The 15078-nt window shown below is 55.1% G+C and overlaps 3 protein-coding genes across 3 annotated transcripts in view; all 3 read left to right on the forward strand.

Annotated features, from left to right (window-relative positions):
• Positions 1–2213, forward strand: part of COL27A1 (collagen type XXVII alpha 1 chain) — a gene marked incomplete at its 5' end in the record, with an annotated part of 165922 nt that extends 163709 nt beyond the window's left edge. Inside the window, one exon of the mRNA XM_082492440.1 lies at positions 108–2213. Within this exon, the coding sequence (XP_082348566.1) occupies positions 108–230 (123 nt within the window). The 3' untranslated portion in view covers positions 231–2213. The remainder of the gene's footprint in view (positions 1–107) is intronic.
• Positions 2214–4281: 2068 nt separating this feature from the next.
• LOC309679313 (alpha-1-acid glycoprotein 1-like) lies at positions 4282–6713 on the forward strand (the record flags this gene model as incomplete). The annotated part of the gene is made up of 6 exons (XM_082492596.1): positions 4282–4392; positions 5060–5202; positions 5416–5486; positions 5833–5934; positions 6181–6278; positions 6469–6713. The coding sequence occupies 6 exons, from the start codon at positions 4282–4284 to the stop codon at positions 6529–6531; spliced, it is 588 nt and encodes a 195-aa protein (XP_082348722.1). The 3' UTR covers positions 6532–6713.
• A 1227-nt stretch (positions 6714–7940) lies between these two features.
• LOC309679334 (alpha-1-acid glycoprotein-like) lies at positions 7941–13402 on the forward strand (the record flags this gene model as incomplete). Its single annotated transcript, XM_082492616.1, has 6 exons — positions 7941–8042; positions 8581–8723; positions 9376–9449; positions 10459–10569; positions 11346–11449; positions 13286–13402. 6 exons carry the CDS (start codon positions 7941–7943, stop codon positions 13400–13402), a joined length of 651 nt encoding a protein of 216 aa, XP_082348742.1.
• Between the last annotated feature and the right edge of the window lie 1676 nt (positions 13403–15078).

The following is a 15078-nucleotide window of genomic DNA, read 5'->3' on the forward strand; positions in this document are numbered from 1 at the left end:
GTCGGCCCCGTGTGCTTCCTTTGAACAAAGCCATCGAAACCGGGCTCCGAGGCTTTGACCCCACGTTCGGCCTATGTCTATACACAGGCTCTCCCACCTCTCTGCAGCAAGGACAGCTGGGCTGTAGCTTTTGGGTCAACTCCCGCCCTAGCCTTTGGCTCAAGGTCTCAAAGAACCCGTCATCTACTGAACTCAGCAGATTGTTGAAAGGAGGAATAACAAGGACGTAGGGGAAGCGGGTATCCGTCGGGACGTGAACAGTGAAAAGGGATCGGGGGACTAGATGTTGCAAGGGGTTCCACACACAAAGCTTTTTCCATGACCAAAGAAAATATTGAGAGAAACCTCAAGCAACTTGCAGCGTGTGGGTTTCACACACACACACCACACCACCACCCCCCATTGTGTCTTCCCTGGTTCCTGAGTTACCAAATGTTCTTTCCATTGAAAAGTAATTAAAAGATAAAGCTTCCCTCTCAGAGCTTGTCGCCTTCTGGATGGCCACGTGCTGCATCAGGTCTCCCAGGCGGAGCTGCAAGTTGAATCTGGCTGCTCTGTGTGCCGGAAGCATTTTGATGTGCAATATTAGAAGAAACAAAATATATATATTATATTATTTAAAGCAAAAAGAAAAAAAAAAAAAAGGAAACAGAAAAAAACTAAGTTCCTCCTTCCACGGGTGAGTTTAATCAACATCCCTTCTCATGCGTGGTGTTGGGGTAGGGGAGAGTCCCAAAGCCAAGAGGGGGGAATGGAAGGAGGAGAGGGGAAGAGATTGGTGCTAAAGTAGAGAGAGAGGATGGGCTCGTCTGATTTGTTTCTACCTCTCACTGTGAAATCTCTGGTGCTCTTAAAAAAAATGTGTTATTTTATATATATGACTTTAACTATTTAAGGTTGTGAAGGTGCTACAGTGTCTTGCCACAGACCCAAAAAAAAAAAAAGCCCACAAGACCATCTCTCCAGGAAGAGAGGAGGTTACAATCTACAGCTAAATCAGAGAAACAGTCACCTTTAAAGGGATCCTTTAATCACCGTGGATGTCAATCGTGCGCAACAACTCAAAGCGCGTCCAAAATAACTTACAGAATATTTTAAAAGCAAATTGGCGCTTCTTTGGTTTTCGTTGTTGTTAATCAGCACTTCACGGCTTTGGGAGGGGAGTGAGGGATACAGCTCATCTGGAAGCATTGAGCCTCAGAGAGCGCTATTTTTGAGTCGGTTGTCACGTAACCGGTTTTGCTGTAGTCGCGTTGGCCACGCGTCCGTGCCGGCTCGCGCGTGCGGCGATCCCCTGGTCTAAGCTCGTATTTAAACCCAGCTCTGCAAGCCTTCTGCCTGGCCCCTCCGCCAAGACTGACATGCTGGTACCTTGTTTCAGAACCCAGCCGGGCTTGGAGGGGTTTTGTTTTGTTAAGTTTTGTAGAAATTTAGTCTCTATATGTAAATTTGGAGGATTTTTTTTTTTTTAAAGAGGATAATTATGGTAATCTTTAATTCTATATAAGGAATAATATTGATGTAATCGGAGCTGTACTGTATCGGAAACGCTTCAGTGCCTGTTTGGAGTTTTCATGTCTCATATGGACTATGGATTTTATTTTTTTGAGGAAAAAAAAAATATATGTGAGTCTCTCTTTGTGTATTCTTTTTTTTTTTTTTTTTTAACTACTGCCTGCTGGTTGGTTTCCAACAACCGTCAGAAAAGGTTAACAAGATCTGTCCCAAATACCTCACCCTCCGTGCAGTCCTGCCTCTGCTCAGAAATACCTCACCCCGCCGTGGGGCCGGCTCGTCCCGGCACCCCCAGGCCAAAATCACCATCGCTCATCGCCCGCTTGCTGCCTTCCCGCGCACGCACCCACCCACGCTCCCGGGTCTCTCCCTCTCTCGCCCTCTCACCGTCGGTTTTGTGTGTTTTCTTGAGGCTGGAGTTACCGTTTGTTCTCATTAAAGCTTTTCTCATTTTCTTTTCTTCTTTTTTTTTTTTTTTTGGACTTTAAATAAATATTTAAAACTGAGGCAATGAAACGGGACTGGTATGGTTTTTTGCTTCTTTGTGGGAAACTAAGTGGGGGAGAGGTGCAGAAATAGCCCGTGGGTGCCAATGTTGGTGCAAGAACCCGGAGACTCCCCAGGGGAGCCCAACCCACACCCCAAAACCCTTCTTCTGGTCACAGCACGACCTGCCCAGCCCTCGGCACGGTGCTAAAGGCATGACAAAGCTGGGACCCCGATGGCTCCCCACCGCTGTGTGTCCCCACCGCCCCACCAGACCATTCCTCAGCCACCTCCCCATCCCAACACCGTGATGGGGAGCAAGAAGAAAGAAAAAAATTAATTAAAAAAAAAATAAAAGGGCCAAGCTGATCTTTTTCGTTGCTGAAGCCCAAATCACTTGCTCCAAGCTGATGTTGAAACCTGACTTCTTGCTTAGGAGGTCGCATCTGGGGGAGGAGGGGGGAACACAGGGGAGACCCCCAGACCCCGTTACACCATGCCGCAGGAGCTGCTCCGGCCGGTCCCCGGTTGCAACAGGGGCAGCGGGAAGGGGCCATGCCGTGTTTGCTGTGCCTGTTCCCGGCAGCGTTCCTGTGGACGGAAGGGCCGAGGGAAACCCCCGTCCACCCCCCTCCCCCCAGGCACAGTGGAGCTGTGGGGTGAGGGCACCAGGGCAGCTTTCGCAGCACGTTAAAAACCAGCTTGTTTGGGGCTGACTGTCACTGGCGTGAGCCAGCCGTTCCCGAAACACATTGCTTGCGGGCAGGGAAAAAGCAAACACATTTACTAAATAAATCAATGTATTTAATTATGAGGCCAAAGTTGGAGGAAACACTGTTAAATAGATCTGCATTTAAAGAAGTTGCAATTTATTTATTTTGTGCAAAGGCTGAGCCCACTGCACCAGTTGTTCCCCTGCCACATGCTCCCCCGTGCCCCCCAGGCAGAATTTATTAAACAAGTTCCTGTCTTTACCATTTATTTTAGACTACTTAAAATTATCAGTTATGTTAGCAGCATCCTCAGCCCAAAGGCAACTTCATCACTGCAAGGCTGGGCTGAGAGAAGTCACAAGCACTGCAAGGCCACCAGCACACAACAGGGAACTCAGATGAAAAGGGCAAAAAAGCCCCAGACCCCAAATCTCATGGCTTTAGAGATCCCACCTCAGCTGCCAGGGTAGGGTCGGCTCAGGAAAGTGGCACCACTGGGGAGGGGAAGGAGATGTTGGGGTTTGGTTTGTTCTTAAATGGCGCAGCTTATCCTAGAATCATACCCTGCGTTGGGTTGGAAGGGACCTTTGAAGGCCCCTGCAGTGAGCAGGGACACCTTCAACCAGATCAGGGTGCTCAGAGCTCCCTCGAGCCCAACCATGAATGTTTCCAGGGCTGGAGCATTGACCACCTCCCTGGGCAACCTGGGCCAGCGTTTCACCACCCTTGGCGTAAAAATTTTCTTCCTTCTATCTAGTCTTTGGCCACCCTCTTTTAGTTCAAAGACATTACCCCGTGTCTTATCGCTACAGGTGCTGCTAAAGACATCTGTCCCCATCTTTCTTAGCAGCCCACTGAAAGGCCACTGTAAGGTCTCCCCGGAGCCTTCTCTTCTCCAAGCTGAACAACCCCGATTCTCTCAGCCTGTCCCCACAGCAGAGGGGCTCCAGCCCTCGCAGCACCTCCACGGCTTCCTCTGGACCTGCTCCCACTGCAGAGCCAGGTCATGGTCCCATCCACCGCAGCACCCACACGCTCCCCACCCCAATCTCCCCCCGAAACCACACACAAACCCCAGCACCAGTCTCGTGCCCCAGTGAGGAGCGAAGCCGGTGCAGACCCAAAACCCTTAGAGCCCCACGACACCACCAACCATCGCCGCAGGGATTTATTTGCCCTTTGGAGGAAAGCCATGCCCAGGTGCCATTCGGTGCCCCCGAGGCCCCACTCCAAACACACCTGGAGCCACCCGAGCGCTTCGCCAGGCACCCGCAAGATTAATTCCGGTTTCCCAGAACAAAAGCTTGCATTGGTGAAACACAGAGGTTGGGTTTGGGGGTTTTGTTAGGTTTTTGAGTGTTGTTTTAATCTTTTCTGCTGGAGAAACACAAGCTTTTGCAAGTTTAATTTCCTCCACCTGCTATTGCTTCATGCCTGAGCAAACAGCCCAGCGGCTAAACAAGCACGTCGGGGCTGGGGACATCCAGCTTTGCAGGCGGCCGTATATAAGGGACTGAGATGAGCAACAGCCCGTCAGAGCAGGAGCCTCCTCTCGGCCAGCCTGGCCATGCTGGCCACCCTCACCCTCCTCCTGGGGCTGCCGCTCGCCCTCGCCGCCGAACCCCCCACCTGTGCCCCGCTCGTCACCGTCACCTTCAACAATGCCACCATCCCTGGGGTAAGCCCTGCCCTCAGCCGGGGCGCCCGTCCTCTCCTTTCCTACCAGCATCGCTAGCGCTTACGGGGCCAGGAAAAGGTTATGAACCTGATCAGCAGCTCAATGCTCACCTCACTGCCTGCCCATGCTTCTTTTCCTAAAAAAATCAAGGCTGCGGCACAGGAGCATGGGGACGGGGTGAAGCCTTGCAGCTCTGCACCCATAAACTCCTGAGCAGGGGCTTTTGGGGGGCTCCCACTTCCATCCCTCCGTGCAAACCAGGCTGGGCAGCACCGGCCCCAGTGCTTCGCAGCTCTATTTTAAGTCCTTTAAGTGATGGGTCCTCGGGTCACCAGTCTCCATCTGCAAACCCTTCACTGCGTAAATTGTATTTAGTCCCTTGGGGACATTTAACGAGAGGAAAGCAACACGAGCCGGGCACAGAGCAGGAGGGACACGACCGCAGGGACAAGGTGGCCATCCCGGGAGCTGGAGCATCGCCTTAGCAGGGAGGGAACAAAACCCAAGAGCCCCTCACCCGGCCCAGATCCCACCCGGGGTGGTCACCTATGGGGGTGCTGGTGGCCACGGGACGGCAGGGCAGAGCGTCTGCTTTTACTCGCACGGTGCCCACGGGTGAACCCGGCACAGCCCCCCCCAGCCCTTCCCTGCTCCCCCCTCTCCACAGCTCCTGGGACAGTGGACCTACATCGCCGGTGCCTCCAGGTACCAGCCTCACATGGAAGAGCTGAAGGCAGTGAAACACGCAACTTTTTCCTTCTCTCCCGGCAGCCACGACGATGAGCTCAATGTCACCGAAATCATGAGACTGTAAGGACGGGGATTCGCCCCCTCACCCTGCTCCCCTGTCCCCAGGGGTATTTCCACCCACTGGTACCATCCTCCGGGCTGAGACACACCCACAAATTTGGGGTGGGAGAGCAGCTATGCCAAATTTATTTAAGCTCAGAAGCCCGGCTTGGGTTCGGCTGGGGCAGTTTAGGGAGGGGGGTGTTTGCCTTATCTGACCTCTCTGCCCCGCAGGAACGAGACATGCGTGGTGAAGAACGCCAGCAAGATCCACATCTTTTGGCACAACTCCACCCTGATGCATGGTAAAGCCCCGGTGGTGGTGCAGGGACATGATGGCGGGGGGGGGGGACACACCGCAGCCACACCTTGCACCCTCCTGCTTCTGCCCCCGGCTATTTGGCACCCTGAGCCCCCGGCATGAGGCCATTTTACACCTAAAAACATGTCTGGAGGGGGGGGGGAAATTTCCCCCACCCCATGCAATGGGTACAGCAGTGCTGTAGGACCAGACTGGTCTCCACTGGGGTGAGTGTCCCAGGGTAAAGGGGATGAGCAGCCCCCGGTCGCACTGCCGGCTCTGCCCGGGCTGAGCCCCAGCACAGGGTGACACTCGCCGACGGGGAACGCCTCTCTCCCCGCACCTTCCAGTCGATGGCCAGGTGACTTCCACGGCCAAACTGGTCCAAAGCAACAAGGAGCTGCTGATCATGAAGCACCTCAACGTCAACTCCCCGGGTCTGAGCCTCTCGGGTGAGTAGATGCTGCGCGGGATCTGGGGAGCACATCCCTGCTCGGGGACACAGCGATGGGCATGGGCATCCCCAGCCCTCACAGGTGGGGCAAAAAGCCCCTTTTCCCCCAAATATGGAGGGGGAAAGATGGGGGTGGGCAGGCAGCGAGCTTCCCATCCACATCATGGTGACCACCAAGGAGCACAGCACCCCCTAAAACTCCCTTTTTACCCCCCCTTCTTTTACCACCCCCTATCTCTGGCAGCACGGACACCCAACGTGAGCAAGGAGCACCTGGAGGAGTTCAAAGCCCACCTGCACTGCCTGGGCTTCACCGATGAGGTGTTCTTCACCTCTGAAAAGGTCCGTACCCCTCCCCAGGGTGGGTGAGCCCCATCCTGGGCCAGCTCCTGCCACCCGCAGGGTCCCCCAGCCGTGGGGGAAGGGAAGATCGGTTTCCCCCTGCAGCCCCTCTCCTTCCCAGTCGGTCCTGGCTCTTGGGGTGGTTTTGGGGCAAGGGGACACCAACGGCCGCTCTCGCCCTCTCCCGCAGGACTCCTGTGAGCTGCCCACGGAGAAGACGGGCGAAGGTGACACAGAGCCACAGGCAGGGTAACCCCCCGGGGTCGGGTCAGCTGCTCCATCCTCATCCTCCTCCAGCCCCTCCGTGGGGACATCTCTGCTCTCCAGCTCATCCTCAGGACTTCCTATGGAGGTTTTATTTTTTTCTCCTCCTGGATGAAACACCCAGTTTCTCTGTTCTCGCCCGGACCTGAAATAAACCCCCGTGTCACAACCGCCTGCCGCTCCTGCTGCGTCCTCACAGGGAACATGGGCAGGACACCCTCCTGCCTGCCCTGCCGCATCTCCCAACCTGCTCAGAGGCATGAAAAGCCCCCAAACAAAACCCCACCTGGGTCAAGCGTGGCAGCAGGCACGGAGATGCTCATCCTCTCCTGCCAGCTCCGTGGTGGCATGGGACCCTCCTGGCCACCCCACCCGCTGTGTCCCCTCCAGCCACGGGGCGCTGGGATGCCAGCACCCACCCATCAGCCCTCACCCCATGGGGAGACGCACAAACCTGCCGACCCCCTCGGCTCTTCTACAGTGTGACTCAAACCAGCCAAGGTGCTTTTAGCACCCAAACATCCCGAACTCACTTTTTCAAGTGAAATCCCACGAGCCTCCGCCTGTGCAGGGGCCACAGCGGGGTGGGGTGACACAGGGTGACATCGCGCCTTCCCCAGGCGTCTCTCAGCAGGGGAAGGGGGACAGGACAGGAAAAACCATCACCCAGGGCCAGACCGAGGGACTCGGGGGGCCGGGGGGGGGGGGGGGCTCTTCTACCAGAGAGGAAAAGGCAAACAGAAATAAATCCAGAAAAGCAGGTCCTGCCCTGCCTGGTGGCATGGGGACAGCAGTGGGATGGGGGGGTCAGGGGAGCCTCTGCAGGGGATGCATCCAGCAGAATGGGGGTGACCTCACGGGGCCCTTTCAGCCCCATGTGACCTGTTTTGGCAAGGAAGGGGAAAACACCTTCCCACCCAGGAAGAAGGCGGCTCTTTGATGCCCTCCGGGTTTCCCCCAAGGTGGGGGGGAGCTGCACCTCAGCCAGCGCTGGGGGGAGGGGGGGCGCTGCATGGTGCCCCATTTGCGGAGCAGGAGGGAACTACGTTGGCTGCTCACGGGGAACAAAACAGGCAAATTTAAGGCAGATTTCAGTTTTAAACGCAGCAAGTGCATCGCCCCCATGGCCTCCGGCCGTGCCCACAGCCCACAGCTGCCAATGCTGCGGTTGCCACCGGCAGCCGCAGCCAAGACCAGGGCGAGCGCTGCGCTTGGCGTGGGCACGTGGCTCTTCTCCGGGCAACGTCCCCAAAAGGTGCTGGTTGCGTCAGCGCCACAGAGCCGGCAGCCCCCAGCACGTCCTGTCCCGTCCCCCTCCCACAGGGCTGCAAAAGCAAACGGTCGAGCGAGCGCGTCCGTCTGTCCAGGGGTTCGCTCGCTCCTCATTTTCGGGCAGCCATGGCCATGGTTGCCACCATCCTCGGCCTCACAGCGCTGCTGCTGCCCACCACCGCCTTCTCCTGCGGAGCCCTGCGCCCGGACAACACCACGGCATCGAAGGTAGGAGAGACCTGAGCCCCAGGGGAGGGATGCCCCACTCCTGCAATGAGTTTGTGGGTGCTCTGCTAAGCCTCACTGTCCCCCAGGAAAAGGGGAAACCCTCCCTCACCCCCCCCCCAGCACATCCACCGAGGTGCCCTCACCAAATCATCTGCAACAAACGGGAAATGTTTGCTTTCCAAAAACACCTCGGATTACCCAGTTTTCTGGTGGTTCCCCCAGCAAGTCCCAGAGACGACCTCGAAACAAGGCGGGGGCTGGCTGGGTAATTTTTGGTGCAAATCCCCCGCGGCAGCACCACGCAGGGGCACCCACAGCCAACGCCGGCACTGTTTCCCAATCCCCACATTCAACTATTTTTCCCCCTTTCCCGGGCACTTGCACAGGTTTCATTTTGCTGCTGCCAGCGCGGTGCAAGAGGGAGAGCAGACAGAGGACAGAGGTCAAAAAATAACAATTCTGCCACCGGGAGGGTGGAAACCTCTTCGTCAAAGCTCTATTTGCAAACCCCAAAGCTCTCACCGCTCTCTCCCCGCAGCTGCTGGGGACGTGGCTGTACGTGGCCGGGGCTGCCCAGTTCCCCCAGCACCTCCTGGAGATGCTGCTCATCGACCATGGCCACCTCCACGTGGAGCCCCACGCCGGCACGCAGGAGCTGCTCATCACCCAGCGCGTGGCCGTGTAAGACGCAGCCCTCAGGTCTCCCTGCCCCATCCCCTCTCCTCCATCATGCTGCAGCCCCCAAAACCGTTCCAACACAAGATTCCCGCGGGGTTTTAGATGGGTTTTCCCAAGGAGAGAGTCCCTCGTGGCTGCTCCGTGCGTGCTCTCCCATCCCCACTCTTCCTCGCCCCTTCTTTTATTTATTTATTTCCACAGCCCCCAGGTTTAGGCAAATTTTGCAGGGCACAGAGGTCTTGCAGGCACCGACCCCTGCAGGCGTGGAGGAGGCAGGCAAGGAGAAGACCCCTGCGCCACGGCTGCTAATCCTGCCCGGCCCTGAAAGCTGTTTCCCCCCCCCAAGAGACAGACTTTAAGGGGATGAATTTTTCGGTGCCAACGCAGGCAGCTCTTTGCAGCTTCAGTTATTTTTGGGGTAGCAAACATCTCACCACCAGGGAGCCGGGGCAAGGGCAAGGCTGAGAGCACCAGCTGCAGGGGGAGGTCAGACAAACACACAGGAGAAATGGCTTAATATTAACAGTGAGAGCAGTTAACCCTGTGGAGGAACCAGCAGGTGCCTGTGCTGGGGCTTTGCGGGTCCTTTCCAGCCCGTGGCAGGGGGTCTCCGCTCCCCTCTCCTGCGTCACCCCCTCCCCCTCTCTCTCTCCAGGGGGGACCAGTGTCTCACCAACAACTCCACCTACTTCGAAATCGCCGCTGGTAACGCCACGCTGGTGAAGCACGGTGAGCAGCACCGGCGGGCACAGCCGTTGGGGTTATCACCCGGGCTGTTTTTTGGAGGGGCTGAGATGCGCAAAGCGCTCATGTCCATGTTTTACATCATCTGACATGTTTTATTCCCAGGTCGTTTTGTCTGCCTGAAGCCGAGGTTCGAAGCCAAGGCCAGGTTGGACGGGGCTCGGAGCAACCTGGGCTGGTGGGAGGTGTCCCTGCCCAGGGCAGGGGGTTGGAAGTGGATGATCTTTAAGGTCCCTTCCAACCCAAACCACTCTATGATAAGCCTTGGTGGACTCCAAACGGCTTCCCAGGCCTGAGGGCACCCTGGGTCGACGCCACTCCTGTGGATTGCGGCCCCACCATCAAGCCGCACTAAACCCTACGCAGCAGTGTCGTGCCAGGAGCAACGAGCAAACCTGCTCCCATCCCTGTAGGAGACAACCGCCTCATTTTAAAGTTATTTTTCAATCCCTCGGGGAAAGGAGGGGAACATTCGTGGCAGGTTTCAGCAAATTAATGAAGCCTCACATTCCGAATTGTTTCCTCCTCCTCCCTGAGGAAATGGGGTGAGCTGGTTGGGGTGGGAATTGCAAACCCCCCGAGATAGGCTTTGCACTGACCCAGCCAAGACGGCATTGCTGCGAGCAGGGGACAGTTTCTCCCCATTTTTGCAGCCCCCCCCCCCCGAGCTGCTAGGTCGGACACTTGGGTCCGGGCAGACCCTCTCATGTTCCCCCCTGAGCACCATCGATCCACGGCACTCAGCACACCCATCGGCAAGACGGGAGCCAGGTGGCTTTGGCTCCTTCACAGCCCAGGCCCACGTTTAAGAAATACAATTCAAATAAACCCAGAGCCAAACAACTCACCCCATGTGAGGACATTCGTCCTCACCCGCTGCTAAGGGCCGGACCCCAGGGGCTACGGCGGTACCTGGGCTGCGGCATATCGCTGCTGCAGCACCAAAAATCTGAATATCCCAGCTCTTCCCAACCCCGATTCTGTTCTCTCAAAGCCAAGACCCATCAAACCGTGGGGACGCTGATGAACCTCAGCTCTGAAGACGTTTTACTCATCCAGTACCAACTGCAGAGGGAAAGGATATACTCGGGACTATATCTCTACGGTATGCAAACTCCATCGTAAAGTAACTTAAAGCTATCATGGGACACCAAAACACACACATAAAATTACCAGCTACAACCATGCAGCAACTTCGTTTTGCCAACAGTCAGTGATTTTCCCCAGACCGCCGGCTCCAGGGGTCACGGGAGTATTTACAAATTCCATTAAAACTTAAATCTCTTGGCAGAGCAGAAAGACCAAGTTAAAGACAAAACCCACTTACGCCACAAATATTCAAAGAACAGGAAGCAAATACAGTTCAGCATTGATATCATTGTAAAATCTCAATATTTTCAAGCCAACCATAATTTTTCGGTACTTACCTCCCAGGGCAGAGCACGTGGCTTTGCAGTACCAGCACAGGCAAAGCCGGTCAGATCTACCCACAAGCCCATAAAGCAGCATTTTAGACCTTGATAAGGCTTCCCATTGCCCTTCCGAGCTGCAAAGCAGTTGTTTAAGAGAGTTTGAAGACACGTATAGAAAACCGCCTCCATACTCAGCCTCGGTCCCTCCCGATGCCCCCCAGGAGTACCAAACTATCCTGCAACCCCTTAAAGCAGACAGGACCAGGCATAAATGGGGAGAGGGTTAAAAAAAGTGATGCCTGAGGTTGGTTTTGTTCAGATGTGTTCACCATGGGGGTAGAGACCCCAGCAGCGGTCATCTCCGCAGCACACGGGAAGGGGGGCACCAAGGGTGGGGATGCAGCATGAAGGGCCGTGCCGAGGCCACCCATCCTTATTTAACGCCTGGCAAACGCTTCTCCTTTTGCAGCCCGAAACCTGAGCGGGATCACAGCCCAGCGGGAAGAGTTCGAGCACCACGCCAAATGCCTGGGGCTGAGCGAAGAGGAGACGGTGTACGCACCATGGAAAACGGTACGGGGCTGCTGGTGGGTGGGCGAGGGTGGGCAGAGCCGCCACAGCCCCCACCCCGGGCAGGGGTGCCAAGACCCCGGGCTGTCGCCCCAGCTGCCAAACTGGGGTCTCGGAGAGGGGCTGTGGAGGTGATGGAAATTATTTAGGGGACGAAGTAACGGCAGGCATGCTTTGACAGCGATGGCGGTTTAAAATAACACCCCCCGCTCGCACATACGTGAGTCCCCAAAGCAAATACCCACACCCGAGCACCTCCAGTGGGAAACCTGGTAACAGCCCGCCTCCCCCTGCTAGGGGGAAGATAGCTAAAGCAGGGGGTAGTTGCCCCAAAATTCCTGATTTTACCCTGAAATTCTTCATTTTGCCCCCCAGCAGAGGTCAGCCACCCCAGGAGGGGCCGGTGCCCCAGGGCACTGCCCGGCCCCGCTTCAGCCGAAGCCACAACCATTCAAACCCCTGAAGACCTCGGGTTGTTTTCAGATTGGGGTTTGCTTCTCTGGCACCCCAAGATGCGGGTTTGCAGCCCGGCTGGCTGTAAATGGGAAGACGGCAGAAACCCGTCCTCCTCCCACCCCAGCGCAGGGGGGGTCCAGCACAAGGGCTCCTTTTGGGCTGGGGTGCAGCCCTGAGCTCCCAGCCCCACGGGACAGCAGGAAAGAAGGCAACACCATCCACTCCCACAAAAGCAGGCTTTTTCCTTTAATTTTTCGTTTGAAATGTTAACCGGACCCAGCCCTAGCCCTAACCTCCGCCACCTAATTCATGACATTTTATCCTGCAAATGACCCAGGCCCCCAGCCAGCTGGACAGGGCTCCCTTTTGCAAAGTGAGGGGGTAAAAAAATATCTTACCTTTTCCTATCCTGTCCATCCATTCCTGTCCTGGCCATCTGCTCATCCACAGCAGGAGACTCTGAGCTTCCAGGGGTGCCCAAAACCCCACTCTGAGCTGCCGGACTGGACCCGACGTAGCCCCTGACATCCCCCCAACTTCGAGATGCTTCTTTTAGAACTGACCCCCCCGGGTGCAGGGGAACAGGGGACAGAGACAGAGGCACAGGCTGAAACCCCGGTGGTGGGGCAGGGGCAGGTCTCCTCTCCCCGTTAGGCAACGGGCAGCACCTGGAGGCAGGGCCCAGGTCCTCCAAATTAACAGCACGCAGCTGCTGACCGAGGGGGTTGCAGAGGCCTCTGGGTCACATTTAAATCTGAGCAAAATGAATGAAGCTCAGAGAAAGGCAAGGGGAGGGGAATAAGCCAGAACCGTTTGTCCTTACGAGCTCCGGTGCAATTGCTGTTAGCAGAGAAGGGGTTCATGCCTGGCCGAGAGGCTGGACACCGTGTCTGAGGAGTAAAATGAAACCAATTAAACGCAGAAAAGATTTTGGGGACCTTTGTCATCAGGCTAGAGGAGATGGACGTAAACAGAGCACCAGAGCAGAGACTCACGTACCCCTGCGTCAGCCCAAGGCATCAGCAGAATGCAAAGCACACTAATTCTGAATGCCTGGGTAGCACGAGCTTTTTACTTATTTCTCAAAAAGTTTGGATCCCCCCCTTTCCTTCAGCACACGCTTACTGACCCCCCCGCAGCCTTGCTCCACAGTTCTGGTTTGCTCTGTACAGCACCAGTGCGGGAAATGGCAGCAGCAGCATCTCCGCACCCAGGCGAGCAGCGTCCGCAACTGGGGTGGCGTGGGGAAGCCCGTAGCTTCTCTGGGCCCTCTGAGGCTTATCAGTAGATAAAAAGGAAAAGAAAAATACTTGTTACTTCAGTAAATTGTCTCCTGCTGGTGCACTGACAGTTCCACTTATACCATTACTGTTGTTTCGGAAGGAGCTGTGTCAAGTGAAAGAAATTGAAAAAGGAAACAGCCCACACATGGAGCCCACAGCCGCGGTCACAGCATCACCTCCTCCGGGTACCCACCAGCCTGGGAACGCGGGTAACTAACACCACGTTAGGCAATAAATGTCATCTTCAAACTTGATGCCCGTCGTTGCTGAGGTACTGGAGAGAAGGGGTTCTGAAGAGATCAGAAGTGGGGTTTGCAAAAAGAAATTGAACACCCAATTCATCTGTGTGCCATTCAGGGAGGAGCAGGAAAAGTCAGCCCTAAGCAAAGAGGGATGCAAGACAAGGTGACACGTGGAAGCTTCTCCAGCGCTGACTCAGTCTGCTCAGCTTCACACCGAGCTCGAAGAGAGCTCTACTAAAAAAAACAGTTCTCCAATGAAGCAGTGATAGGGTCTAACCAGAAGAGGGCAATCATTAACTATTTTAAATGGGTGTTACAAGCATTTGGTGACTAACTGGGATATAAAGATCAGAAACTTATCTTTAACCGTACAGTTTGAGAGGAAGTGGGTGCTCAACTAGAAGCAACCACCCAATTCTCTTGACAGCAGCTTGGCTGCCAGAAGTAGCACAGCTGGAGCAGATGTTCCTGCCCAAACCCTTTGGACCAGGCAAGAGCTTCCCGATAATGTTCATCCACAGCAACATTTGCAACATAATATGACGACACTGAAAAATTATCCTCCTGCCAGAAAGAGAGGGGGTGCTAACCCAACCCAGGCTGGATTTTTACTTCCCCAGAGAAAAAGGTCATGTTTCCTCATTTCCCAGTAGGCTCAGCAGCCTGGAGGCGAGATGGTTTGAGTGCCAAGGTTCACATTGCTCCCCATGCCTCCAGCACACCCCTGCACTCCTCCGGCACCTCACGCATCCCTTGTCACACCCCCAGCCTCAGGGGAGGAAAGAACTGGAGCTCTGCGTTGGTGAAAGTTGGGGGAGTTTAAGAAGAGACTGCTTTTGCTGCGTGTCTGGAAAGTAATTTGGTCTCAACTCGAACCTAGTAATTAAGCACTGAAAATATCTCTCTTCCTTAAAAAGGAAGAAAAGGAGAAAAACTGGAGGGAACACTCCTCCCTCTGCAGCACCAGGGTGCCCTGTCCCTGTACGGCACCGTTTACCGGGCAGCGTTTCAGTGTTGAGCCTTTGGCCCGATTCCAGCAGTAAAAATGAATTTTACTACTAGGTCAAGCACAGCCAATTCCCTCCTGGTCTCAAGACTGAGGTACCTGGCCAGCCCTTTCTTCAGGCACATCTTTCTTGGGTCGTGACACAAAACATTCCCCCCCACCTCAAGGAGTGAGACAGTTAAAGGGTAGGAGAGGGCAGCGGTGCGAGAGGGGATGCTGCCAGCAGCCTTGAGTGCTGCGGTCACAATGTGTTGATAAGTGTCTCAGCTGACCGAAGCTGACACCGCTGGAAAGCAGTGGCTCAGATTACAAGGACCCAGACTTTATGAGTAGATTTATAGCCAAATAAAAGCCTTGAATTACAGTCAGAGTCACAGGGAACCAACAAACTCAGCCTGGCCCCCGCAGCAAGTTTTGTCAACCAAATCAGAGGCCACTCCGGCCACACCAGCTAGGGTTCGTGAATGACCTTCAAGGATAGCTCCTGGTTGGTTTTTTTAAGAAAAAAAATTGTACAAAGCCTTTCTTTTTAAAACCCTAAAAGCCAGGTTCCTCCAAGGGCATAACTGGACTGCAGAGTTTCCAGCTTTTCTGGGAAACTCACTTCTCTGAACAGAGAGTTATGGATACTGCATAGATGAGCAA

The sequence above is a fragment of the Vanellus vanellus genome, assembly GCF_965231255.1.
Source record: "Vanellus vanellus genome assembly, chromosome: 18".
NCBI lineage: Eukaryota > Metazoa > Chordata > Aves > Charadriiformes > Charadriidae > Vanellus > Vanellus vanellus.